This window comes from Mastigoproctus giganteus, chromosome 14 (genome assembly GCF_048544385.1).
Source record: "Mastigoproctus giganteus isolate SK-2022 chromosome 14, ASM4854438v1, whole genome shotgun sequence".
Lineage (NCBI taxonomy): Eukaryota > Metazoa > Arthropoda > Arachnida > Uropygi > Thelyphonidae > Mastigoproctus > Mastigoproctus giganteus.
The window spans coordinates 26,782,820-26,810,152 of NC_143588.1; the positions used below are offsets into that span (position 1 = coordinate 26,782,820).

General features: G+C 38.9%; 1 protein-coding gene across 3 annotated transcripts in view; it reads left to right on the forward strand.

Annotated features, from left to right (window-relative positions):
- Cdc27 (cell division cycle protein 27) overlaps positions 1 to 27,333 on the forward strand; it is a 472,030-nt gene that overhangs the window by 156,623 nt on the left and 288,074 nt on the right. For all 3 annotated transcript variants that reach the window (XM_090389309.1, XM_090389310.1, XM_090389311.1), the window contains exons 6-7: positions 14,977 to 15,140; positions 15,252 to 15,493. In XM_090389309.1, the coding sequence (XP_090245435.1) occupies positions 14,977 to 15,140; positions 15,252 to 15,493 (406 nt within the window). The remainder of the gene's footprint in view (positions 1 to 14,976; positions 15,141 to 15,251; positions 15,494 to 27,333) is intronic.

Below are 27,333 nucleotides of genomic sequence, written 5' to 3' on the forward strand. Positions count from 1 at the left end.
TCATAATTGGCTTCTTTCTTATTCTTCAGTTTCATTTTCTGCCTACACCAAAGCTCGCAACAATTGTAAAGCAGTTATTAATCAGTCCAAACTGGCTAAGAGTAGAAAACTTGAGTCTTGCTCTAATGGTAGCCGAGCATTCTGTTCTCTTGCCAAAGCTATTGGCCGCAACTTTTGCCCATCTCTGCTCCCACCTCTGTCCAAACCAGATGGTTCTGTTGTCACTTCAGTCAAAGATAAAGCTGACCTGTTAGCATCCCATTTTTCTTCCAACTCATGTATTAATGATTTTGGGAAAACACCTCCCACCATTCCCAACATGCTCCATTCAAAAGAATGTCAGAAGGATTTTGAAGAATCTTGATGCTAAAACAGCTCCAGGTCCCAATGGTATTTCTCCACTTGTTCTCAACACCTGTGCTCTTGAACTTACTCCTGTTCTTTGCCACCTTTTTTCACTTTCTTATTCCAAAGGTGTTTTCCTTCTGCTTGGAAATTTGCTCTTATCCAGCCAGTTCCTAAAAAGGGTGACAAATCCCTCCCATCCAATTATCATGCCATTGCAATTACTTCTGTTCTTTCTGAATTAATGGAGAAAGCAATTAACCACCAACGATTAAACTACCTAGATACCTTCCATCTGATCAACAATTGCCAGTATGGATTCCGTCAGTGTCAATCCACTGGTGATATTCTGCCTTTTGTTACCCATTTAAGGACTAATTTAATGGAAAAGTTTGGTGAAACACAAACACAAGATCGTGTTTGGCATAAAGGTCTTCTAAACAAGCTTACATGTTATGGTTTGCCAACTATTTTTTTGTAATTGGTTATCCAGTTTTCTCTCTGCTTGCTCACTGAGAGTGATGGTAGATGGCTCTCTATCTTTTAACTTTTCCACTAATGCCGGTGGCCCCCAAGGCTCATTTCTTTCCTCCACTCTTTTCCTCTTGTATATTAATGAACTTCTTCCATTGACTGGAAATCCTATCCATAGTTTTGCCGATGATAGCAAATTGCATTCCACTTTCCATTTTGAGAAACTTTGTCCTGCTCAATCAGCTTCAACTTCTCGAAAATCTGCTACCAGTTCCTTAAATGCCGATCTCCATGTAATTGTCCAGTTAGGCAAAGACAACTTAGTTGATTTCAATCCTTCTAAAACTCAGTCTTGTCTTATATCTCACAAAAAGGATTCTTCTGCTCCTATGCTTATCTTTAGTGACACTCCGATTTCTAGGCAAAATGATATATTTCTTTTGGGGATTACCCTGACTTCTAATCTATTTTGGCACAAGCACATTACAAATATTGCTTCCTCTGCATCTAAAAAAACTTGGTTTTCTCTTTTGCTGTCAGCATTACTTTTCTTCCAAACAGCTGTTCACTCTTTACAAATCGCAAATCCGTCCTACCATGGAATATTGTTCCCACATCTGGGGTGGTGCCTCCAAAACATCTCTGAGGCTTATTGATTCCATTCAGAGGAGGGCAGTTAGGTTAATTAATGATTCATCTCTAACAGAGTCTCTCCACTCGCTGTCTCATAGATGTACTGTTTCTGCTGCATGCCTTTTCTACAGATACTTCCATGGGCTGTTCTTCTGAATTGGCTTCTATAATTCCAGCTCTCTCTCTCTCTCTCTCTCTCTCTCTCTCTCTCTCTCTCTCTCTCTCTCTCTCTCTCTTTCAAAACACGTCGAACATGTGCCACCACCAGCCAACATCCATTTACTGTCCAACTTCAAACTCACAGAACCAACTTTTCATCTTCCTCGTTTATTCATTTAGCAGCCGTTTATTCATTTAGCAGTCTACAGAAGTTGTCTAATGGCAACAAATATCTTCTTTCATCTTCTCAGCCTCCAACCCAAGCACAGAACTAAGTACTATAAGTTCTAATACCTCTCGTGTTTGGGGTTTACATAAAAAAAAAAAAAAAAAATCTAAAAACGCAACATGCTTCCGTTTTTCCACTCGGAGTGCTTACGCTAACCCTAATAACATAGTTGAAACATGACAAATAAAAAAATTAGAGTAGAATTTTAAAATCTTTTTTATTTAATCTTTAAATCATTTTTATTAAGTCTTTAAAATTACAGAGAAAAAGAGTCACAAAATCAACATACATAAAAGATCAGAATGCCTCAACAGTCAACTGGTGTGCACGGTATAACAACACCTGATACCGAGCTCCGTTAATCAGTATTACTCTTCTTCAGATGGGAAAGGTAGCAGACTTAAGGGAGTTTGACAAAGGACAAATTGTAATGGCAGACGACTGGGTCAGAGCATATCCGAAACGGCATGGCTGTTGGGGTACTCACGGTCAGCCATAGTTAGTACCTACTGAAAGTGGTCTGCGGAGGGGGAACCCATGAATTGCAAGCAAGGTGTTGGACGACCACGGATCATCGATGCTCAAGGTGAGCGAAGGCTCTCCCGGATGGTATGTGGCAACGGAAGAGTGGCTGTGGCACAGCTTGCTGGTAATTGGAATGCTGATGATGGGAGTAATGTGTCAAAACGCACAGTACATTGAACCCTTCTAAAAATGGGGCTGCGTAGCCACAGGCTGCTCCGAGTACCCATGCTAACCACGGTTCACCGGCGATAGCGCCTATAATGGGCATGCGAGCATCGAAACTGGACCTTGAGTGATTGGAAAAAGGTTGTCTGGTCCAATGAATAACATTTCCTGTTGCACCATGTGGATGGCCTGGTACGTGTGCTTCGTTTAACTGGGGAAGCAGTGGTGCCTGTATGCACCGTGTGACGAAAACAAGCCGGTAGCTGTGGTGTCATGCTTTGGGTGATGTTCTGCTAGGATACCCTGCATCCAGTCATCCATGTGCCAGGCACTCTGACCTGACGTCTACCACCTACTTAAACATCATTGCTGACCAGGTACGCCCTTTCAGCAATGATCATCCCCTCTCGGGGTGCTGTCTTTCAGCAGGATAAAATGCGCCATGGTGTGGCATGGCGCATTTTATCCTGCGGATTGTTACCATGCCGGATCGTTCCATACTGGTTTGTGGAACATGAGGAAGACTTCCAGGTATTGCCCTGGACTCCAAATTCTCCAGACATCAATCCCATCAATTATCTGTGGTTTGTGTTGGAACAGCTACTCCGATCTGCAGCGCCTCAACTGCGGTCCTTACATGAGCTAAAGGACCTTAGTTGAGGTCCTTACAGGAGCTAAAGGATCTGCTGGTTATGTGTTGGTACAAGATAACACGACACATTTAGAAATTTTGTAGCATTCATGCCTCACTGGGTACAGGCTGTTTTGGCTGTACGTGGAGGATCAACATCATATTAGGTAGGTGGCCATAATGTTTTGGCTCATCGGTGTATGATAACAGGAGCATTAGCTATTTCATAATTTTGAAGCTCTAACTTTGTATGGTTAATTTAAAAAATAAAGTGACTTTATATTTTACAGTTTTATATGTATTTATTTTATTGTATAAAATAATAGTTAAATGAAATATAAAATTAATACCATACAGAAATAAAATGCTAAATATTTTGTGTTACTTAGAGGTTGCTTTCATAATGCAAATTTAACTGCTGTTATGAATAGTTGGTAGCTCTATTGTGAATATTGGAACAAATATTTTTAAATATTTTCACGGATGAGTGTAACCTGAAGAGTGTTATTGCAGATGCCCTATGTATTATAGTTTCTGCTTCTGTTTTGCTGAATGCCACTGGAGGAGAGTCTGAGTAGTGTGTATGTCTGTTTAGGAACTGGATATATTGTGCCATATGTGTGTGTGTATGTGTATGCCATATCCAGAAATTTTATGAATACATATGACAAGCATTCTCCATCCGTACCCTTTCCCTTGCCATAGAAAGAGTGCAAGAATATTTGCTGATGCTATTGAGGCAGTGTTAGGTGGGTCAGAAAACTGCTAGCTTGAGGGGATACAAGGATTAATAGATTAACAGTAGCCACTGGCAGAGGTGAAAGTGATTCTTGCACTTCTTCTGTTGGAATGAGCAGAAGCCTGGAAAACAAGATGCAGGATATTTCAGAGACTGCTGGGAGTCATTGCGGTACAAGTAACCACATGAGTTGTGTTAGGGTAGCTAAGACTAGGATAGGAACAGGTGCATGTATACTTGCGTGTAAACCAATGCTAGGAGTTTGGTAAATAAATTTGATGAATTTGAGGTATTGCTCAAAGCAACAAAGGCGGATATTGTTGGGATATCAGAGACATTGTGTCACACAGATATAAGGAATGCAGAACTGGAATTTGGGGAGTACAATGTGTACAGAAAGGATAGACAGGATAGGAAGGGAGGGAGGAGGGGTTATGCTATTAATTAAGAAACACATACAATCCAAGGAAGTGAAGTCAGTCGACATCGCTGGACAGTGCAGTGTTGAGTCAGTTTGGTGTGTGACATAAGCGTTGGGAGATCAAAATTGAGAGTAGGAGTATGCTGTAGGCCTAATGACTGATGAGTATAATAAGAAACTGTACAGGGAAATAGAGAGGGCCAGTAAATCAGAGAGTCTTATAATGGGGGATTTTAATTTCTTAGATATTGACCAGAATTTGTCTGTTGGTCACTCACACACTAGCAAGGCTTTTGTGAATTTATTGGATGATTGTTTTCTACATCAGCATGTTCGGGAGGCAACTAGAGGGAGCAATACTCTTGATTTGATTATCAGTAGTGATTCTTCATGCATTAAGAATCTACAGATACAGGAACTACTAGGTGGCAGTGATCATAGTGTGCTGAATTGGGATTTACTCAAGGAGGTAACTACCATCAGGGGTAAAGGGAAGGGTTTTTGCTTTCGTAAAGGCAACTATGATGGTCTGAGACAGTATTTAAATTCTATACAGTGGGACCAACTGATGATGTTACCAACAGCAAATTCAAAATGGAAAGCATTCAAAGAACTTATCTTGGAAGCTACTAGGCTTTACATACCAACTTAGAAATATTGTTCAAGGTTTAGGCCTAAATGGATGTCAGATGAACTAATGAGACATATGGCAGAGAAGAAAAATGCATGGGATACATATAAATTAACATGTGACACAGAATCCTATGATAGATATAAGTTGATCTGTAACCAAGTTACAAAGGAGGTTAGGGAGACGAAGGCAGGTTACGAGAAATCTTTGGCAAAGGATGCAAAGAAAAACAGCAAAGAGTTCTTTACTTATGTAAGCTCTAGAAGGAAGGGGATGAATCAGATTGGTCAATTTGATATAAATGGTTCAACTGTTGATGATCTTTCTCAGGTAGCTAACAAACTAAATGAATATTTTGCATCGACATTCACACATGAGGAGTTATTCAGTGAGGGGTATGCCAGAGGTGTATTCAACTCTGGCAGTAAGCAGCTAGATAATCTTGTAATAACTGAGAGTAAAGTGGAGGAGAAATTGTTAAAGATAAACACAAGAAAGGAACCTGGGGTGGATGGGATCTATCCAGTTATATTAAAGGAGGCAGTAAAGGAAGTAAGTAAACCCTGAGCCATAATTATGAGAGCTTCCTTGGACTGACGGGAGGTACCCATAGACTGGAGATGTGCAAATGTGACCCCAATTCACAAAGGAGGATCAAAGGCTGACACAAGTAATTATAGACCTGTGAGTTTAATTTCTTTCCAGGAAAATTAATGGAAGCACTGGTTAAAGAAGCACTGCAGGATCATCTAGACAAGACTTCAGTTACAGCTCGGACACAGCATGGTTATGTTAAGGGGAAGTCTTGCCTGACCAATGTGATTGGATACTATGATGCAGTCACAAAAGAACTGGATGCAGGGAATAACTTTGATATTATATACTTGGATCTTAGAAAGGCTTTTGATACTGTTGCACATGGAAGACTGCTGCACAGATTGGAGCAGTGTGGCATTGGAGGCAATTGCTGCTATGGATAAAGGGGTGGTTGAGGGGGAGAAGACAGAGAGTGGTAATCAATGGACACTGCTCATCGTGGACTAATGTTATTAGTGGAGTCCCTCAGGGTTTAGTGTTGGGTCCATTATTGTTTTCTGTATTTATAATTTATTATTAGACATCAAGTTTATAATTTATTATTAGACATCAAGTTTATAATTTATTTATTAGACATCAAGTTTAATGTCCAAGTTTGCAGACGATACAAAGGTTGGCAGGGTTGCTAAGGACACTACTGACGCTATGCCGCTGCAACAGGATCTGGAAAGATGGAATGAGAGGCAGCAAATGAAGTTTAACCTTGACAAATGTAAAGTACTACATATGGGAAACAGCAACCCCAGAACAATGTATTAAATCTGTGGTACTACATTGACAGTGATAGAGAATGAAAAAGACCTGGGGGTAATTGTGCAGGCAGATATGAAGTTCTCTGAGCAGTGCAGACGGGCTACAAGAGTAGCTCATGGTGTCTTGTCAATGACATACAGGAATTTTTCTAGCAGGGATAAGGAGGTGATTATTCCCTTGTATAAGGCAATGGTCAGGCTACACCTTGAGTACTGTATACAGGTCTGGAGGCCTCATTTCAAGAAGGATGTAGAGCTGCTGGAACGAGAACAGAGAAGGGCAACAAGATTAGTGAATGGAAGAAAGGCTTAAGTTTTGCAAATTACAGTGTCTGGAGACTAGGCACCGGCAAGGTGATCTGATAGAGGTGTATAAAGCGTTGAATGGTTTGAGAATGCTCAATGCTGATGGGATTCTTCCTCTTGCTCAGAATAATCACCTGAGAGGGCATAAATTCAAATTGAGGAAAGACAGATGTAGGATAGATGTGTGGAAATTTGCCTTTAGCCAGCGGGTAGTTGGTTTGATAGAACAGACTCCCATCCCCTGTTGTGGAAGTTGATAGTCTAAATAAATTTAAGGCTCAGCGGGACAGGTATTTCGAACGAACGGAGTGGTGAAGTGGAAGTGTGGTTTTTTTTTTTTTTTTTTTTTTGGCTGATGCTGCATAAGCTTGCTTTCTTGTATCCTATGCTCTGCTAATGCTAACTTTTACATCATCTATATCAATGTATTACGAATAGTCAAACTAATGGAATGAACTATCTGCAAAAAGAACTTAACAGTCCCATGAACTTTCCTGATTCATTTCACAAATATAGGCAGTCTTAGTTTTAATGTCCATTTCCATCTAGTCTTCCATACCCACTTACTTTTTCTGACTGAATCTTAATTATCACTTGCCTTAACCACCATTCATTTCATTTGCTCTAATTATTCACTCAGTGATTCCTTCCAATTAAAAGGCGGTACTTATGTATATGTGTGCTTTACATTCTGCAGTCTGAGTTTTCTCTGGTGATTTTAATATTCACTGCTCCAATCAACTGGATCCATACAACTACAGTTGTTTCCAAACAACTTCAGTTGTTTGGACTACTGTTTTAAAACTGTGCTGTTTTCCAGTCTATATATATATACAGGCATACCTCGGTTAACGTTACCTCTGATAACGAAGCTTCGATATAACGAAGTCGGCAATTTCAAGCCCCATTTAACATAAAAAAAATATTCCAGTTTAATCACCTGAAATCTAAACAAACTGAAGGAATTAGGGAAACCTTTGGAGCTTCTCGTGGTTGGTTCGAGAAATTTAAAAAACGGGCCAGGATTCATAGTGTAAAATTAACAGGAGAAGCTGCAAATAAGTTTCCAGAAAAACTAAAGGAAATAATTGAACGTGAAAATTTTCCAAATTTGGTGTTCAATGTTGACGAAAGCGGTTTGTTCTGGAAACGGCTACCAACAAAAAGCTTCATTTCTATTGAAGAAAAATCAGCTGCTGGGTTCAAAGCAGCCAAAGACCGTTTAACGTTACTCTTTGGATCAAATGCCTCTGGCGATTATAAATTAAAATTGTTATTAGTTTACCATTCAGAAAATCCGAGGCCGTTAAAAGGTAACATAAAAATGAATTTACCTGTAATATGGAAAGCAAATAGAAAAGCACGGGTTACCAAGGAGTTATTTACTGATTGGTTTGTTAACCACTTTTGTCATGAAGTAAAACGGTATTGTCAAAAAAAAAACAACTTTGAAGAAAAAGCTCTTTTGTTGTTAGACAATGCTCCGGGACATCCTACTGATCTTAACACGTTGGACACATGCATTCCTGTCAAAGTTGTGTTTCTTCCAGCAAACACAACTTCTCTGATTCAACCATTGGATCAGGGAGTAATAGCATCATTTAAAGCTTATTATCTGCGTCGAACATTAAGCAGTTTAACTGAACTAGAGGTTAAAGAGGAAATGACAGTTAAAACTTTTTGGAAAAACTGCACCATTAAAAACGCAATTGAAAACATTGATAGTTCTTGGAAAGAAGTCACTAAGATATGCTTAAATGGAGTTTGGCGCAAAATATGGCCAGAAGTTGTACTAGAAGAAGAAAATAACATCCAAGAAATTAGAAATGAAGTTATCCAGATGGCTCAATCAATAGGTTTCGAAAATGTCGATGAAGAGGATGTTAGAAATTTATTGAATGCAGAAGATGATGGTTTTTCAGTGGAAGATTTAGAAAACCTTGTTAGCAATAAGACGAAGTTAAAGAAGTTCCTGCCGAAAAAGTGTTAACAACCAAAGATTTAAAAAGGTGCTTAAATGACATTGAAAACGTTTTAAATTTTTTTAGTGAAAATGATCCTGATTTAGGAAGAAGTATTATTGTTAAGCGATCAGTGTTAAATGCAATAACTCCGTATAGGCAATTGTTAAATGAAAGAGAAAAAGAGCATAAACAATCAACTTTAGACTTGTATTTTAAAATGTGATTTCACTTTGTATGTAAGTTGACTGTTTATTTAATAAAACTTTTCTTTGTCCGAAAAAAAAGCTTTTCATTTTCTTTAAGTAGGAACGTATCCCTATTCTGGCCATAGTATTTTTACCTCTGAAAACGAAGTTTCGCTTAACGAAGTAATTTCGTGGAACGCATCCTATTCGTTATTCGAGGTATGCCTGTATATATATATATATATATATATATATATATATATATATATATATATATAAAGGTAAACTGCAGCCATTATCTATCTGCAGGATGGAAGCCTCCTCAACAATTCATGGTGAGAAAAATGGGCCATAATCTGCCATGCTGATCCAGTGCGGGTTGGCAGATCGACCATATTTAGCCGTCAGGGGCTTGAACCCCAGAGGATGTGCTATTGCACTCCCACTGATGACCACTCTGCTACAGAGGCCATATATATATATATATATATATATATATATATATATTTCTTACCCCCTTTTTAAATATATATATACAGGGTGTCTCAAAAATATTGGTACAAACGTTTAGGGGAGGTAGGTAACATCTAAAGGTATGCGAATCGCATAGGGAAAAATCGAGTGAAATAACCGGAAACGTCTCAGGAAATTAGTAGCAGAGGCACAAGAAGCACAAGAAATGACCCAAGACAGTAATTAGTGGCAAACATTTATTTTACATAATATTAACAATGGAGTACGAGATGGATGCATTTCATGATGTTACAACAGATGCTCGAAGGTTCCTCCATGAAATGCAATGCATGCGTGACACCGACGCAGCATGGATTGGCGGACATGGTCAAACACACCTGGAGTTTCTTTGACAGTAGCAACAGTGCAGAAGAGTCTCGCCACGAGATCCATTTCAGTCTCCACAGGCAATTCACACACGATATATTTGAGGGCCCACAGAAAGAAATCAAGGCTCGATAAATCAGGTGAGCGTGGGGGCCAGGCAACACGGCCAATCCTTCGACGCCCAAAACGCTTGTTCAAATGGTCACGAACACACCTTCTATAATGGGCAGGCGCCCCGTCATGTTGAAACGAAATGTTGCGTCTCTCACATTTGCTGGAACATCATCAAGTAACCCTGGTAGAACTTGTTCAAGAAAGATCCGATATTTAGCAGAGTTCATGCAGAATGGTAACAGGTATGGGCCGACTAAGCAGTCACCGACCATACCTGCCCACACATTTATTGCAAAGTGATGTTGTGCCGTATGGGGGTGCACACCGTGTGGGTTGTCGTGAGCCCACACATGGGCATTGTGCTGATTGAATAAGCCTTCCCGAGTGAAGTAAGCCTCATCTGTGAACCAAACATAGGCTGGAAAATTCAAGTCTTGAACACTTTCTTGGAGAAATCACTGTGCAAAAGTCACACGTGCAGGATGATCTTGGGGGAGCAGTAACTGAACCCTTTAGAGATGAAAGGGGTGTAAGGAATCATCGTGCCAGACATGCTGTCCACTGCAACGAGACACTCCCAAGACAGAGGTAACAGCACGTGTGCTCGTAGTAGGATTATTCTGGATGGCATTCAACACACTTTCTTCCATGATGGGAGTTTGCGTCGAACATGGTCTGCCTGCACTACTCCTGTTACCTCTAAATGACCCATAATCGCACAAATTTTGATGCATATGCAAACAAACGGTGGTCCAGTACATGTCTGTCTGGGAAGCATTCTCCATAAATTTGTTGAGCGGCTCGTCCATTGTCCTCTGCTAATCCATACACTAGGTGCATGTCTGCCAGCTCACAGTTCGTATATCGATGCATGCTCTTCATGCAGCGACTACTGCTTGAATGAGTAAACCAGAAATTTTCCATCTCGCGAACTGATGAACAACGCCATGTACCGACTTATGATGACGTTTCTGGTTATGGGTTCCTATGCGATTCACATTCCTTTAGATGTTACCTACCTCCCCTAAATGTTTGTACCAATATTTTTGAGACACCCTGTATATATAAGAACAATAAGGATAAGTATAAATATGAAAGCATAATATTTGTTGTACCTATATTTGTTCCTAAGGTAGGAACAAATATAGGTACAACATTAATTTCATATTTGGTATTTAACTTCATTTTTTAAATAATTTCTTCATTACCATATGGTAAAATATATGAAGTCTTTTCAACCTAAAGGTCATCTGTGCTTTTTCATTTTCACTGGATAATCTCTAAACAATTTCAACAGTATTTTCAGATTACTTGTTAGTTCTATAATCTTTACTAAAATATTCAGAGGGCGCTGCTGCCTCTGGTTTAAGGTTAAATATTTAATTTATTTCTTGGTCCTTTAGACTTCAGAATAGCAATGGCGCTAGTGTCTCTAACTGTTAGGTATTTTGTAACATGTGCTCAAAGGTTCATTCTTTCTTTCACGTTGAACAGTTCTACATGGTAAGCTGTTGCTAACTATATGCTTTTTATTATTTGTTCAATATAGTACATACACCGTTTTAAGAAATGGGATAATTTATTATAAATCAGTTAGTTATAGGGTATTAGGAATTAGCCATTCCTCCTATATTTCTATATTATTCTATACATCACTATTATTTTAATTAGATTAACACTAGAAGGTGCCCTCTTATAAACATACCAGGATCCCTTATTAAGGGTTCAGTTTCGCTCCCGGTACAATCCCACATAAAATTATAAATGCTTTTTCTTTACTTTTCACTCTCTGCTATCTAACTCTAATCTTTTCATACCCCAAGATCTATTAGAGTAATTCGAGGGAAATTGAGGTATTATTACTATACTTTTCCCTACTTCCTTTCTCCTAATGTTAGCTATTGCTTTCTTTCATATAAAGAAAAAGTATACCACTAACAGAATTGAAAATTATAGTTGGCCTTCTCTCTTATTTTATTTTCTTTTTCTTGTTTCCTTTTCTATATATTTGTTTCGAAGGTATCTGTCGGGCTAAATGTCATCTTGCTGTTTGCCACTCAGTTATATCATAATCAAGTTTAAGTTTTGGACACAGTTAAACAGGCAGATGGTAAACAGAAACAGATAGCTCCGTTAATTGTTGGTGGGATATATTGAGAGGGTTAGCCCTTGAAAAAGTTCCTTTCAATGTATCTCTACACCAATAGTTAACTACATAATCACCATTGTAATGTATTATATAATTATATGTATTATTCCAGGGTTTGGCCTTGTGGGCCAGCATCAGCTTTAGTAGTCCTTATAAGTTATTTTTGGCTGTAATAGTTTACTGTTAGCTGTATATTGTAGTGTTCATATACGCATTTACTATAATAACTATATATATATATATATTTATATATATATAAAAAAAGGGGGTAAGAAGTAATTGTGTAAATGTAAGTATGACAGGTGTGCAACTGGGCTGAGTGCATGTAGAGCAGTGTTTCCCAACCGTTTTTGGTCACTGAACACTTTTCATCTCAAAATATATTTATGGAACACTTACACAAGTTTAGCATGAGCCAAAGAACTGTTTGCTAATATTTTATTACATATGATTCACTGTGCATCAGGAGCATCTTTATTTCCAACACAAAGCCGAAATTCAAATAACTGTTGTCATACTTTCGTTTTGGTCTTTTATTAGTTGGTTCCTATTTTTTCACTTTGGATTTTTGGGGAAAAAAGACTGTGATTGTTCATCCTCACTTTGAAGTGTGACAATATTGTGTTTGTTTTCATCGACCACAGTTTCAATACTAGAAGTATTTGCTTCTTGTTTTAAAGTTCATTTTTTCAACCACAAATTCGTGGTCATTTATTTTAATAATATTTCGAAAAAATATATATGAAAAGAAGTGAGTTTAGTTATATCAGTTCGCTTCCCCCTCTCCTTCAACTCTTGTACTCCAGGCTAAATCACATACGAATGTCATATTCGATCACTATATTGCTACTTTTCCCTAGATGTCATTACCTCTACACATACTTCTCTATGCAAAAGCCTGCCAAAATAGTGTTCTGCGGTCTATTTGATTATTATTCTATCTCAGTATATTAATAACCAAACAAAAATTATGTTAAAAATTATAATGATACAAAAGTAGTGTACGCTAGAAATATGCAAAATTTATTTATTTTATTTTATTTTTTTAATTATTAATTATAATTTTTCACAGAACACAGTTTGGGAAACGCTGATGTAGAGTGCGCACCAATGGGAAGCCCCCCTCCCTGCCCTGCTGACACTGATTTCAGTTGCCCTGACCAGTGTGGGATTACTAACAGAGAAGCACTGCATGTCCACAGTGCAATCTCCTCCTCCCCCACAAAGGGTGCCCTGTCCCTATGACGTCAATCCCTGTCTCTCTTCCCTACCTCCCATCCCAACCTTTTCACTTGGTGGACTCTACCATCACATTACAAAGGAATCCATCCACCTGTGGAGGAGGGACTCCTTTAATTTCCTGTTTCTGGATGGAAAGTCTTTCTATCATCTACCTTTATCTTCACCTGTTCCTCTCCTCTTCATATGTTTCCACTGCTCCCCTTTTCACTTTTGAGAGTGTGTGTGTTTACTTGGTGTCATCTCTGGCATACTCAGGTGACATCCAGAGTTTTCCTCAGCCAGAGACTTCCTTACTCTCCACTACACCCGGTTTGCCTCCATGGGGTGAAGGGTGGCATTGTGGGGGCCTACTAGGGGTCCTGGTGCTAAATGGCAGAGGCACAACAGACCAACACAACCTAATACTACATTATGCAGATTTCACTATCTCTGGCCTTTATGGGTTTGTACTGTCACAGAGTATACTACTCAGAGTTGTGGGGGGGGCCAGTGCTGCTTGATAAGTTACACTATACTGTTTTAAGACCTCTCATCCTAATATATGAACACCCTACCATGGAATTATCGACTTGGTACACTTCACAATTCCACCCCCTCCTTGAATTATTGACTCTCTGCAGAGTCATTAATTTCCACAAATCATCACAATTATGACAGATCTGCTCGACCATGGAAATTATTTTTTAAGGGGGCGAAATTATTTATTTTTAATTACACCATAAACTCTTGACCTTTATTTAAACCTTAGTGTTTCAATAAATGTGATAAGCCAGTTCATGATGAGAAAATAATATTATAATTAGTTTACATCCAAATCTACTTCATTTACTGCCTCCATCAATGCTTACCAATCTAAGTAAGTTATTAAGAGTTGTAGTTGCCTTCTTGTACAAGTGGTTGTTGAGTCTTATTATTATTAGCCATATGGTGCAAGGAAGCCCGAGGCTTATGCTGCACCAGCCAAAAAAAATTCCCGAGTTACCCTGTGAGAGAGAGAGAGAGAGAGAGAGAGAGAGAGAGAGAGAGAGAGAGAGAGAGAGAGAGAGAGAGAGTGTAGGAAGGAATCATCAAGAAAGAGAAGAATGATGATATCCAGCTCGGGACCCTGGGTGTGCCAAGCCTATACTCACCAGACGTGAATCCCTGTCTTTTGGCTGCCTCTTTTCATCCATCAATACTTCAACCTCTGTTACAGAGAGGATAAGTAAAATTTACTTTTTATATAATTTTTGCACTGATGACCTTAGTAAATATCCTTGTACCATACATTATAAATTCCAAATGGTGCAAGGTGTTACAAGCTTGTGTTCAGTCAGTGATGCTTTTTTAACTTATGAATCAGGGCCCTGCCTGTGATACAAACAAGGATGAATCTGGCCACCTATATAAATATTCTGGATGATAACGTTGTGTATTTTGCTAAACATTCAATGAACACTCATGATTTCAACTCCAGTATTCCAAGATGAAACTATCTGGTTCACAGAGCCTCTCCTGTTTTAGGAACACAAGGGAAAAGTAGGACATTTAAATGGCCAAGCAAGTAACCAGATTTAACTCCTCCATGGAAATTGAAAAAATATTGATATAAACTATATAAGAGATCCAGTTGAATTCCTACCAGTGAGAATTCATGAAGCGTTCATGCTGAAGGGGGTAGTTACACTTTATTAATTGAAAAATTACACAGGTGACTAATTTTTTGCCCATTGTCTGAATCTCCCCACCTGTCTGGAATTGGACCCACATTAACACGAACCTTTAGTATTAATTTGTATTAATAGCAAATGCTTTACTTCAGAATTATGTAAATCAGTCCTTAGAGGTATGTTTTAATTACTTTTATTGTAGTTTTTAATTCTAAATATTTTCTAGGGGAACGGCCTGATCCAAGCAAAATTTTTAATATTTCAAATATGGAAAATTTCAATATGTGTCAAGGAACAAATCCCTTGGTGAATCTAGTTAACAAAACTAATGTGCCAAGCACAGGAAATAACATAAGAGATTCTAGCCCAGTTCCAGTGGATATATCCCAAGTAAGCTTCAGTTAGTTTTTATTCTGAATGTTAAGTTTTTGGATAAATAATTTATACCTACTAAAATATGTAACTTTCTGTTTCACATTAATTTGCTATTGTTTAATTTAGGAAACTAGTCAGCAGTTAGGGAAGATAACAGTGGTATCTGTTCTTTCTACACCAGCAGCCTTCAGTGCTCAGACACCAATGGCACTCTTAAAATCCAATGTTGATCCAAACATTGTTGAAACGCCAGAAAACCATTCTTCAGTTGTAAATGTGTCAAACAGGAACTGCAGCAATAGATCTTTATCAAGGTTAGGTCGTAGTCTCTTTACAGGATCAAATTCCTTTAGTCCATCATCACCAAGGTAAGAAAATAGTCTTAATTAGGAAAACAATGTAACATTTACTTACCTTTCCTCTGAAGTTCCAAATTTCAATTTGCATTAATATGGAGGCTCTGATGGGATCCCATATTCAGAATCCCAAAATACTGAGAACACGAAATCCCAAAGGTTCTTGGTAAAATCTGAAAATGTGGTGTCACTACACAGTACTGCAAACTTACTTATCCACTATCTGATCAGTGGAGAGAGAGCTGCTTTCGCTGTAATAAATCCATATGTCCAACCCTTCTACAAGTCTGAGTTTCAAATTAATTAATAAAAAGTTAAAGTATGTCAATAATAACACCACAAATTGATAGTAGACTTTGGCTTCTATATGGAGCCATTCTTAACTAGGGAAGACATTGGCTGTGGTTGATGCTATATACTGTAAGCCATTGTCCAGACTGGTGTATAGCATGTCATGAAATAATGGTGACATGCAGTGTGCTATCATTATAGTAGTTATCTGCGTCATGGAGGGGTTGGAGGGGGGAAACAACATTGTGTATGGTTCAGTGTAGAAGCAGAGTTGGGGGGGGGGAATTGTTCTATATATATATATATATATATAGTTTCAACCCCTAAATAATATTTTTCCCAGTTAAGAAAACCTCTGTATAGAATTATATCTTTTTAATATATAACTAGGGGGCTTTGCCCCTGCTCGCTGCACTCGCTTCTTTTGATAAAATAAAATAAAATACTTACAGAAGCTTTCAACACTGTGTGTGCGCCATTTCCTCAGCTATGAATACATAAATACATTACATATAGAAATCAAGAATGGTAGTCTAATGTAGTCATGGAAATCAAGAATACTGTAATGTGATCATGCTAGATAAACAAAGTGCGTGCACAAGGTTTACCTACCATGACCATGCCAAAATAGAAGCTTGTTTTACTACAGTAAAACAAGCTTCTGTTACGTATTTTAGTATTTGTTATATGACCATGTAACATGCATTCTTCTTCTCTCATTGGTTGATTAGATATCACTAGGAGGAAAATTATTTTAATGTATAGAAAAATATTAACTGTTCAGTGAGCACATGTCTGTTACACTGTGGAACACATTTTTCCGGCAAGAAATAATTCAAAATTATTCACATTATGCTACCGACATTTTCAGTGAGCAATCCATCATTTTATATTGATAGTGTATTTTTAAAATATATCACTGGTGGGTGCAAGAGCATTTGTTCTTGTTTTAACTTGCCTCCTTTTTTGCAGCATGCAATAATTTGTTGTTGTCATGCGAAGAAGCCTTGTACTACTAAAATTTGAGAGCAGCACTTGTGAAAATGAAGCCGATTAGTTTTTTGTTATGGCTCTGGTATTGTTTATAATGGTGCTTTCCATTTTCACAATTGAAAACAAAACTCTTGTGGTCTTCTGCATTTGCACTAAGTTATTTATGTAAGCATGTGTGTGTTAACAATTTGATTTGCTCCTAAAGCACTTGATGGTGCACAATCAGAATTGAACAGAAAGAACCTAATATAGTTAGGGAAGGACAATACATGGTTGTTTTCCATTAATATTATTACTTATATTTAAATACCACTTGAGAGGCATATACAGCATCAGCCAAAAAAAAAAGAAAAAGAAAAGGAAAACTTCTCATTTCACCCATCCATTCACTTCAAATGTTTGTCTAGTTCTGCTTTGAATTTATTTAAGGTGTTAACTTCTAAATCAGATGGACGTTTGTTCCAGCAATCAACCATACACTGGCTAAAGGCAAATTTTCACACATCCGTTCTACAACTGTCTTTCCTCAATTTGGATTTATGTCCCTGCAGGCAATTAATCTGGGCAATAGGAAGAATCCTATCAGCATTGAGCTTGCTCAAATCGTTCAAGGCCTTATGCACCTCAATCAGATCACCTTGCAGGTGCCTAGTCACCAGACACTGTAATTTGCAAATCTTATTTGCAATGTGCCGATCATATTTGCTGTGTGACTTTATTTTATTGATGGTTTTAATAACTATACTGAGAGATTGATAAAGAACTGGACTAATATTTTTTTCAACCAGATGATGTTGGTGCACAATGCAGTGTATTGCAAGAACTTCGGTACATACTTACTTTAAGTGTGCTGTGAAACCGTTGTCTTCCAACCATGGAGGTAGCACCCTACATGGCACAGGATACCAAATTTTCCATTGGTACTTCTTTTTCATCAAACCATGATCGAAATAACGAACTATGCCATTAGAAGGGCTTATTGTCAATAACTGTGGATTCATCAATCTGAATAGAAAATTTTCTCGTTTGAAGAGCTTCAATGTTACTAGCATCTCATTGATTCGTCTTCGAATTTAATTGTTGCCCAATGGCAATGATTTCAAAATACTGGGAGGATCTTGATGCATCACTGTTGAAATTACAGTCTAATGTGGATCGTATAACAGTCTCAGTAACTGTATAAGCAATACCAGTTTTTGCAATGTTTTCTGCAATTTTATGAGAAGCAATCATTCCATCGTCATTTGTTTGTGTGTTCTTCTTAAATAAGGAAGCAACAGTGTTACATTGCTCAAAATTTTGTTTTAAATTTTTAAAATATTCAATATGTTTATCAACTTAATCAGGATGTTTCATTTTTTAAGTGATCTAAAAGTCTTGATGGTTTCATAGCCTCATTGAAAAAGAACTATTACATATAAGAATGAGCAGAAGCCTGAAAAACAAGATGCGTGATATTTCAGAGACTGCTGGGAGCCATTGCGGTACAAGTAAACACATGGGTTGTGTTAGGGTAGCTAAGAATAGAAACAGGTGCAGGTATACTTGCGTGTACACCAATGCTAGGAGTTTAGTAAATAAATTGGATGAATTTGAGTTATTGCTCAAAACATCAAAGGCAGATATTGTTAGGATATCAGAGACGTGGTGTCACACAGATATAAGGGATGCAGAACTGGAATTTGGGGAGTACAACGTCTACAGAAAGGATAGACAGGATAGGAAGAGGGGAGGGGTTATGCTATTAGTTAAGAAACACATAAAAACCAAGGAAGTGAAGCCAGTAGACATCGCTGGACAGTGCAGTGTTGAGTCAGTTTGGTGTGACATAATCATTGGGAGATCAAAATTGAGAGTAGGAGTGTGCTATAGGCCTAATGACTCTGATGAGTATAATAAGAAACTGTACAGAGAAATAGAGTGGGCCAGTAAATCAGAGCGTCTTATAACGGGAGATTTTAATTTCCCAGATATTGACTGGAATTTGGGGGCTGGTCACTCACATACTAGCAGGGCTTTTGTGGATTTATTGGATGATTGTTTTCTACATCAGCATGTTCGGGAGGCAACTAGAGGGAGTAATACTCTTGATTTGATTATCAGCAGTGATTCTTCATGCATTAAGAATCTGCAGATAAATGAACCACTAGGTGGCAGTGATCACAGTGTGCTGAAGTGGGATTTACTCAAAGAGGTAACTACCATTAGGGGTAAAGGGAAGGGTTATTGTTTCCATAAAGGCGACTACGATGGACTGAGACAGTATTTAAATTCTATACAGTGGGACCAACTGATGATGTTACCAACAGCAAATTCAAAATGGGAAGCATTCAAAGAACTTATCTTGGAAGCTACTAGGCTTTACATACCAACTAAGAAATATTGTTCAAGGTTTAGGCCAAAATGGATGTCAGATGAACTAATGAAGCATATGGCAGAGAAGAAAAATGCATGGGATACTTACAAATTAACACATGACACAGAAGCCTATGATAGATACAAGTTGATATGCAACCAAGTTACAAAGGAGGTTAGGCAGGCGAAGGCAGATTACGAGAAATCCTTGGCAAGGGATGCAAAGAAAAACAGCAAAGAGTTCTTTACTTATGTAAACTCTTGAAGGAAGGGGATGAATCAGATTGGTCCACTTGATATTGATGGGTCAACTGTTGATGATCCTGCTCAGGTAGCTAACAAACTAAATGAATATTTTGCATCGACATTCACACATGAGGAGTTATTCAGCGAGGGGAATGCCAGAGGTGTATTCAACTCTAGCAGTAAGCTACAGAATCTTGAAATAACTGGGAGTCAAGTGGAGGAGAAACTGTTGAAGATAAACACAAGAAAGGCACCCGGGGAGGATGGGATCTATCCAGTTATATTAAAGGAGGCAGCAAAGGAAGTAAACACACCCTTAGCCATAATTATGAGAGCTTCCTTGGACTCAGGGGAGGTACCCATAGACTGGAAATGTGCAAATGTGACCCCAATTCACAAAGGAGGATCAAAGGCTGACACAAGTAATTATAGACCTGTGAGCTTAACTTCTGTTCCAGGAAAATTAATGGAGGCACTGGTTAAAGAAGCACTGCAGGATCATTTAGACAAGACTTCAGTTATAGCTCGGCACAGCATGGCTTTGTTAAGGGGAAGTCTTGCCTGACCAATTTGATTGGATATTATGATGCAGTCACAAAAGAACTGGATGCAGGGAATAGCTTTGATATTATATACTTGGATCTTAGAAAGGCTTTTGATACTGTTGCACATGGAAGACTGCTACACAAATTGGAGCAGTGTGACATTGGAGGGAAATTGCTGCTATGGATAAAGGGGTGGTTGAGGGGGAGAAGACAGAGAGTGGTAATCAATGGACACTGCTCATCGTGGACTAATGTTATTAGTGGAGTCCCTCAAGGCTCAGTGTTGGGTCCATTATTGTTTTCTGTATTTATAAATGATATTGATGATGGTATATCAAGCTTAATGTCCAAGTTTGCAGACGATACAAAGGTTGGCAGGGTTGTCAAGGACACTACTGACACTGTGCTGCTGCAAAAGGATCTGGAAAGGTGAGCAGATGGGCTGAGAGGTGGCAAATGAAGTTTAACATTGACAAATGTAAAGTACTACACATGGGAAACAGCAACCCCAGAGCAACGTATCAACTCTGTGGTACTACACTGACAGTGGTAGAGAATGAAAGGGACTTGGGGGTGGTTGTGCAGGCAGATATGAAGTTCTCTGAGCAGTGTAGACGGGCTGCAAGAGTAGCTCATGGAGTATTGTCAATGATATACAGGAATTTTTCTAGCAGGGATAAGGAGGTGATTATTCCCTTGTATAAGGCAATGGTCAGGCCACACCTAGAGTACTGTATACAGGTCTGGAGGCCTCATTTCAAGAAGGATGTAGAGCTGCTGGAACGAGTACAGAGGAGGGCAACAAGATTAGTGAATGGAACAAAGGGGTGCTCTTACGAAGAAAGTCTTAAGTTTTACAAATTACAGTGTCTGGAGACTAGCACCAGCGAGGTAATCTGATAGAGGTGTATAAAGCCTTGAATGGTTTGAGCATGCTCAATGCTGATGGGATTCTTCCTCGAGCTCAGAATAATCACCTGAGAGGGCATAAATTCAAATTGAGGAAAGACAGATGTAGGATAGACGTGCGGAAATTTGCCTTTAGCCAGCGGGTGGTTGGTTGGTGGAACAGACTTCCATCCCTTGTAGTGGAGGTTGATAGCGTAAATAAGTTTAAGGCTCAGCTGGACAGGTATTTTGAACGAACAGAGGGGTGAAGTGGAAGTGGGTTTTTTTTTTTTTTGGCTGATGCTGCATAAGCTTGCTTTCTTGCATCAAATGCCTCTACGAATGCTAATGCTAAGCCACATGAGTCAAATGGGCTTGCAATAAAACCATAAGCTAGATTTTTATCCAGATATTATCGACACTTTTCTTTTTAGTGCTTGACATGATTTACAATGGGTTGAATAACTGCAAAGGATTAAATAATAAAATATAAACTATTTTTATTTAATTCTCATAGCCCATATCATTCACAAAAAGCACTGTGGATCAAAAATAAAAAACTTCCACAAGGAAACAATAAATCAATACTAATTGTAGCTTAGAAAGTAGAAACAATAGAGTGAAACATTTCTTCATACCATCCATGCCTCATATATTGATCAATGAAACAAAAGAATAAATAAATAAACCACACTCACCATGTCACCGCCAAGGTTGCAGTTGTCAGAAAGGCACAGAAGCCAGCGATTGCAGAGACATTACCTCTGAAAGCATTTAGGCATTTAATGCCTATGCAAACAAAGGGGGTTGAATTAAATCATGTCCACTACTTCCTTTTATCAAAATTTCTATTTAATATAATATACCTATATGTTAAAAATCAGTTGTCTCCAGGGAAAAGAAAACCCAATGAGAGAAATTAAATATTAAGGAATAAGATGTTGGGTAGAGATGAGCTTTGGAGGGGAAACAAACCATTGTAATGATTTTTAACCCATGAATCCCCCCCCCAAAACCAATTTTCGTCCTCAATTGAGAATGCCTGGTCTAGATGATCCTGCAGTGCCTTCATTAATTACCCCAGAACAGAAGTTAAACTAACAGGTCTGTAATTACTTGTGTCACCCTTTGATCCTCTTTGTGATTTGGGGTCACATTTGTACATCTCCAGTCCATGGGTACCTTCCCTGAGTCCAACTAAGCTCTCATAATTAAGGCTAACGGTTTGCTTACTTCCTTTGCTGCCTCCTTTAATATAACTGAATAGGTCCCATTCACCTCAGGTGCCTTTTTTTTTATGTTTATCTTCAATAATTTCTCCTCCACTTTGCTCTCAGTTATTAAAAAAACATTTAACTCACTACCATAGTTTAATACACCTCTGGTATTCCCCTCTCTGAATAACTCCTCACGTGTAAATGTAGGTGCAGAATATTCATTTAGTTAGCATTAGCATTAGCAGGGGCATATGATGCAAGAAAGCAAGCTTATTCAGCATCAGCCAAAAAAAAAAAAAAAAAAAAAAAACCACTCCCATTTCACCCCTCCGTTCGTTCGAAATACCTGTCCAGTTGAGCTTTAAATTTGTTTAGGCTATCAACTTCAACAACAAGTGATGGAAGTCGGTTCCACCAACCAACCACCCGCTGGCCAAAGGCAAATTTCCGCACATCTATCCGACATCCGTCCTTCCTCAATTTGAATTTATGCCCTCTGAGGTGATTATTCTGAGAAAGATGAAGAATCCCATTGGCATTGAGCATGCTCAAACCATTCAAAGCCTTATACACCTCTATCAGATCACCTCGCCGGTGCCTAGTCTCCAGACTCTGTAATTTGCAGAACTTAAGCCTTTCTTCGTAAGAGCAACCCTTTGTTCCATTTACTAATCTTGTTGCCCTTCTCTGTACCCGTTCCAGCAGCTCTACATCCTTCTTGAAATGAGGCCTCCAGACCTGTATACAGTACTCAAGATGTGGCCTTACCATTGCCTTATACAAGGGAATAATCACCTCCTTATCCCTGCTAGAAAAATTCCTGTATATCATTGACAAGACACCATGAGCTACTCTTGCAGCTCGTCTGCACTGCTCAGAGAACTTCATATCTGCCTGCACAATTACCCCCAGGTCCTTTTCATTCTCCACCACTGTCAGTGTAGTACCGCAGAGTTGATACGTTGCTCTGGGGTTACTGTTTCCCATATGCAGCACTTTACATTTGTCGATGTTAAACCTCATTTGCCACCTCTCAGCCCATCTGTTCAACCTTTCCAGATCCTGTTGCAGCAGCATAGCGTCAGTATTGTCCTTAACGACCCTGCCAACCTTTGTATCATCTGCAAACGTGGACATTAAACTTGATATCCCATCATCAATATCATTCATAAACACCGAAAACAACAGCGGACCCAACACTGAACCTTGAGGAACTCCACTAATAACATTAGTCCACATTGAGCAGTGTCCATTGATTACCACTCTCTGTCTTCTGCCACTCAACCATCCCCTTATCCATAGCAGCAATTTGCCTCCAATGCCACACTGCTCCAATTTGTGCAGCAGTCTTCCATGTGCAACAGTATCAAAAGCCTTTCTAAGATCCAAATATATAATATCAAAGTTATTCCCTGCATCCAGTTCTTTTGTGACTACATCATAGTATCCAATCAAATTGGTCAGGCAAGACCTGCCCTTAACAAAACCATGCTGCGTCTGAGCTATAACTGAATTCTTGTCTAGATGATCCTGCAGTGCTTCTTTAACCAGTGCCTCCATTAATTTACCTGGAACAGAAGTTAAACTAACAGGTCTATAATTACTTGTGTCAGCCTTTGAACCTCCTTTGTGAATTGGGGTCACATTTGCACATCTCCAGTCCATAGGTACCTCCCCTGAGTCCAAGGAAGCTCTCATAATTATGGCTAACGGTTTGCTTACTTCCTTTGCTGCCTCCTTTAATATAACTGGATAGATCCCATCCACCCCAGGTGCCTTTTTTATGTTTGTCCTCAACAATCTCTCCTCCACTTTCCTCTCAGTTATTACAAAATCATCCAGCTCACTGCCAATGTTTACTTTACCTACATCATTCTCCTTCCTGAATAACTCCTCATGCGTGAATGTAGATGCAAAATACTCGTTTAGATTGTTAGCCACCTGAGCAGGATCCTCAACTGTTGAACCATCAATATCCAGTGGACCAATCTGATTCATCCCTTTCCTTTTCGAGTTCAAGTATGTAAAGAACTCTTTTCTGTTTTTCTTTGCATCCTTTGCCAAGGATTTTTCATAGTCTGCCTTTGCCTGCCTAATCTCCTTTGTGACTTGGTTACAGACCAACTTATATCTATCATAGGCTTCCATGTCACCCATTAATTTGTATGTATCCCATGCATTTTTCTTCTCTGCCACATGTCTCATTAGTTCATCTGACAACCATTTAGGCCTAAACCTTGAACAATATTCCTTAGTTGGTATGTAAAGCCTGGTAGCCTCCAAGATTAGTTCCTTGAATGCTTCCCATTTTGAGTTTGCTGTTGGTAACATCATCAGTTGGTCTCACTGTATAGAATTTAAATACTGTCTCAGACCATCATAGTCGCCTTTACGAAAACAAAAACCCTTCCCTTTACCTCTGATGGTAGTTACCTCCTTGAGTAAATCCCACTTCAACACACTGTGATCACTGCCACCTAGTGGTTCATTTATCTGCAGGTTCTTAATGCATGAAGAATCACTACTGATAATCAGATCAAGAGTATTGCTCCCTCTTGTTGCCTCACGAACATGCTGATGTAGAAAACAATCATCCAATAAATCCAAAAAAGCCTTGCTAGTGTGCGAGTGACCAACCCACAAATTCCAGTCAATATCTGGGAAATTAAAGTCCCCCATTATAAGACTCTCTGATTTACTGGCCCACTCTATTTCCCTGTACAATATCTTATTATACTCATCAGAGTCATTAGGCCTATAGCACACTCCTACTCTCAATTTTGATTTCCCTATGCTTATGTCACACCAAACTGACTTGACGCTGCCCTGTCCATCGATGTCGACTGGCTTCACTTCCTTGGACTTTATGTGTTTCTTAATTAATAGCATAACCCCTCCTCCCCTCCTGTCCTGTCTATCCTTTCTATACACATTGTATTCCCCAAATTCCAGTTCCGCATTACTTATATCTGTGTGACACCACGTCTCTGATATCCCAACAATATCTGCCTTTGATGTTTTGAGCAATACCTCAAATTCATCAAATTTATTTACCAAACTCCTAGCATTGGTGTACACGCAGGTATACATGCATCTGTTTCTATTCTTAGCTACCCTAACACAACCCATGTGTTTACTTGTACCGCAATGACTACCAGCAGTCTCTGAAATATCCTGCATCTTGTTTTTCAGACTTCTGCTCATTAGTTTGTTAGCTACCTGAGCAGGATCATCAATAGTTGAATCGTTGATATCAAGTGGACCAATCTGATTCATCCCATTCCTTCTAGAGTTAACATAAGTAAAGAACTCTTTGCTGTTTTCCTTTGCCAAAGATTTCTTGCAATGTCTTTTTGTGACTTGATTAGAGAGCAGCTTATATATTCCATAGGCTTATGTGTCACCTGTTAATTTATATGTATCCCATACATTTTTATTCTCTGCCACATCTCTCATTAGTTCATCTGACATCCATTTAGACCTAAACCTTGAACAGTATTTCTTAGTTGATATGAAAAGCCTAGTAGCTTCCAAGATTAATTCTTTGAATGCTTCCTATTTAGAATGTGCTGTTGGTAACATCATCAGTTCATCCCACTGACTTTTAGACTTTAAAAACTATCTCAGACCTCTGTAGTCACCTTTATGAAAGCAAAAACCCATCTCTTTACCCTTGATGGTAGTTACCTCTTTGAGTAATTCTCATCAGCACACTGTGATCACCGCCAGATAGTGGTTCCTTTATCTGAAGATTCAATGCACGAAGAATAAGATGAAGAGTATTACTCCCTCTGGTATTAATAGTATCGCACAAAGCAGCAGATAACTAATTCTTAAATTGATATAAAATATAAGAGATTATACTAAAGAGTAAAAACAGATAAAACAGCAGAAAGTTAAATAAACTGGATATGGCAAATGCACCGAAGCACGCAAAGCAGCAACAATGGATGCAAATGTAAATACAAAGGGTACTAGGAAAGTTTTGCAATATGACGCAACAATGAATCACAGGAAGCTGCTTGTTGCTGCATGTTGAGTCATGTTCATACGTGCATAGTAGCCGCCGTGCCAAGTCGATGGGCTCAGTTATTCATTAGTAGTGAGAGTGTAAAGTGCTTGCGATGGCATCGTGGTCACGAAATGAGATAAGGACAGTTTTGCGGTATAATTTCGTGCGTGGTTTAACCATAGACCAGTGCTTAGAAGAAATGACTCTTGCACTAGATGATGATTGTCCACATCGTACAACGATATTCAGGTGGTATAGAGAATTCCAAAGGGGAAATTTCACTCTGAAGGATTCTGAGAGGCCGGGAAGGCCATGAACGTCAGTTACGGAGGAAAACGTTACTGCTGTGAGGAAAATGCTTGACCAAAACAGGCGAGTGACCTACCAACAGATAGAGGATACTTTGGGCCTAAATGCACCAGCAATTCGTTCGATTCTGCAAGATCATTTGCACGTGAAGAAACTTTGTTCTCTCTGGGTGCCGCATCAACTGACTGAAGAGCAGATGACACGACGTGTGACTTGGTGCCGGGAGATGTTAAAAAAGTTTGATAAGGGACAATCTCGGTATGTGAACAACATCGTGACAGGTGACGAGACTTGGCTGTACTATTACGATCTGCCGACCAAGGCTCAAAACAAAGTTTGGGTCTTTGATGACGACGACACACCCGTAATTGTCAGAAAATCCCGATCTGTAAAGAAGAAAATGATAGCTGTATTTTTCAGATCGAGTGGAATTGTGGAACGTGTCGTTTTGGACACGCAGAAGACAGTCACAGCTAAGTGGTATACTGAACAATGCCTGCCTAAAGTCATTGGATCTATGAAGAACCTGCGGCCAAAGTCAAGAATGGACACCTGGTACCTCCATCACGATAATGCTCCAGGTCACCGCGCCAAAGCCTGCACCGAATATTTGACCACGACAGGACTGAAACTTCTCGAGCACCCTCCCTACAGTCCAGACCTTGCTCCCTGCGACTTTGCACTGTTCCCGCATGTGAAAATGAAGCTAAAAGGCAGGTGGTTTTCCAGTGATGAGGACCTTCTACGGGCTTGGGACAACGAGTGTGCTTTACTCCCTAGTGAAACTTGGCAGAACTGGTTTAAAGATTGGTTTCGGAGGATGGAGAAGTGTATTGAATGTAGAGGAAATTACTTTGAAAAAATTAAATAAACAAAGCTGTATTGCAAAACTTTCCTAGTACCCTTTGTATATGCACATTATAAAAAATATTACAGAAAAAATGAAGAAGATGGCAATTCGAAACACGTGGAAAGCTAAAGGCGAAAAAAAGAAAA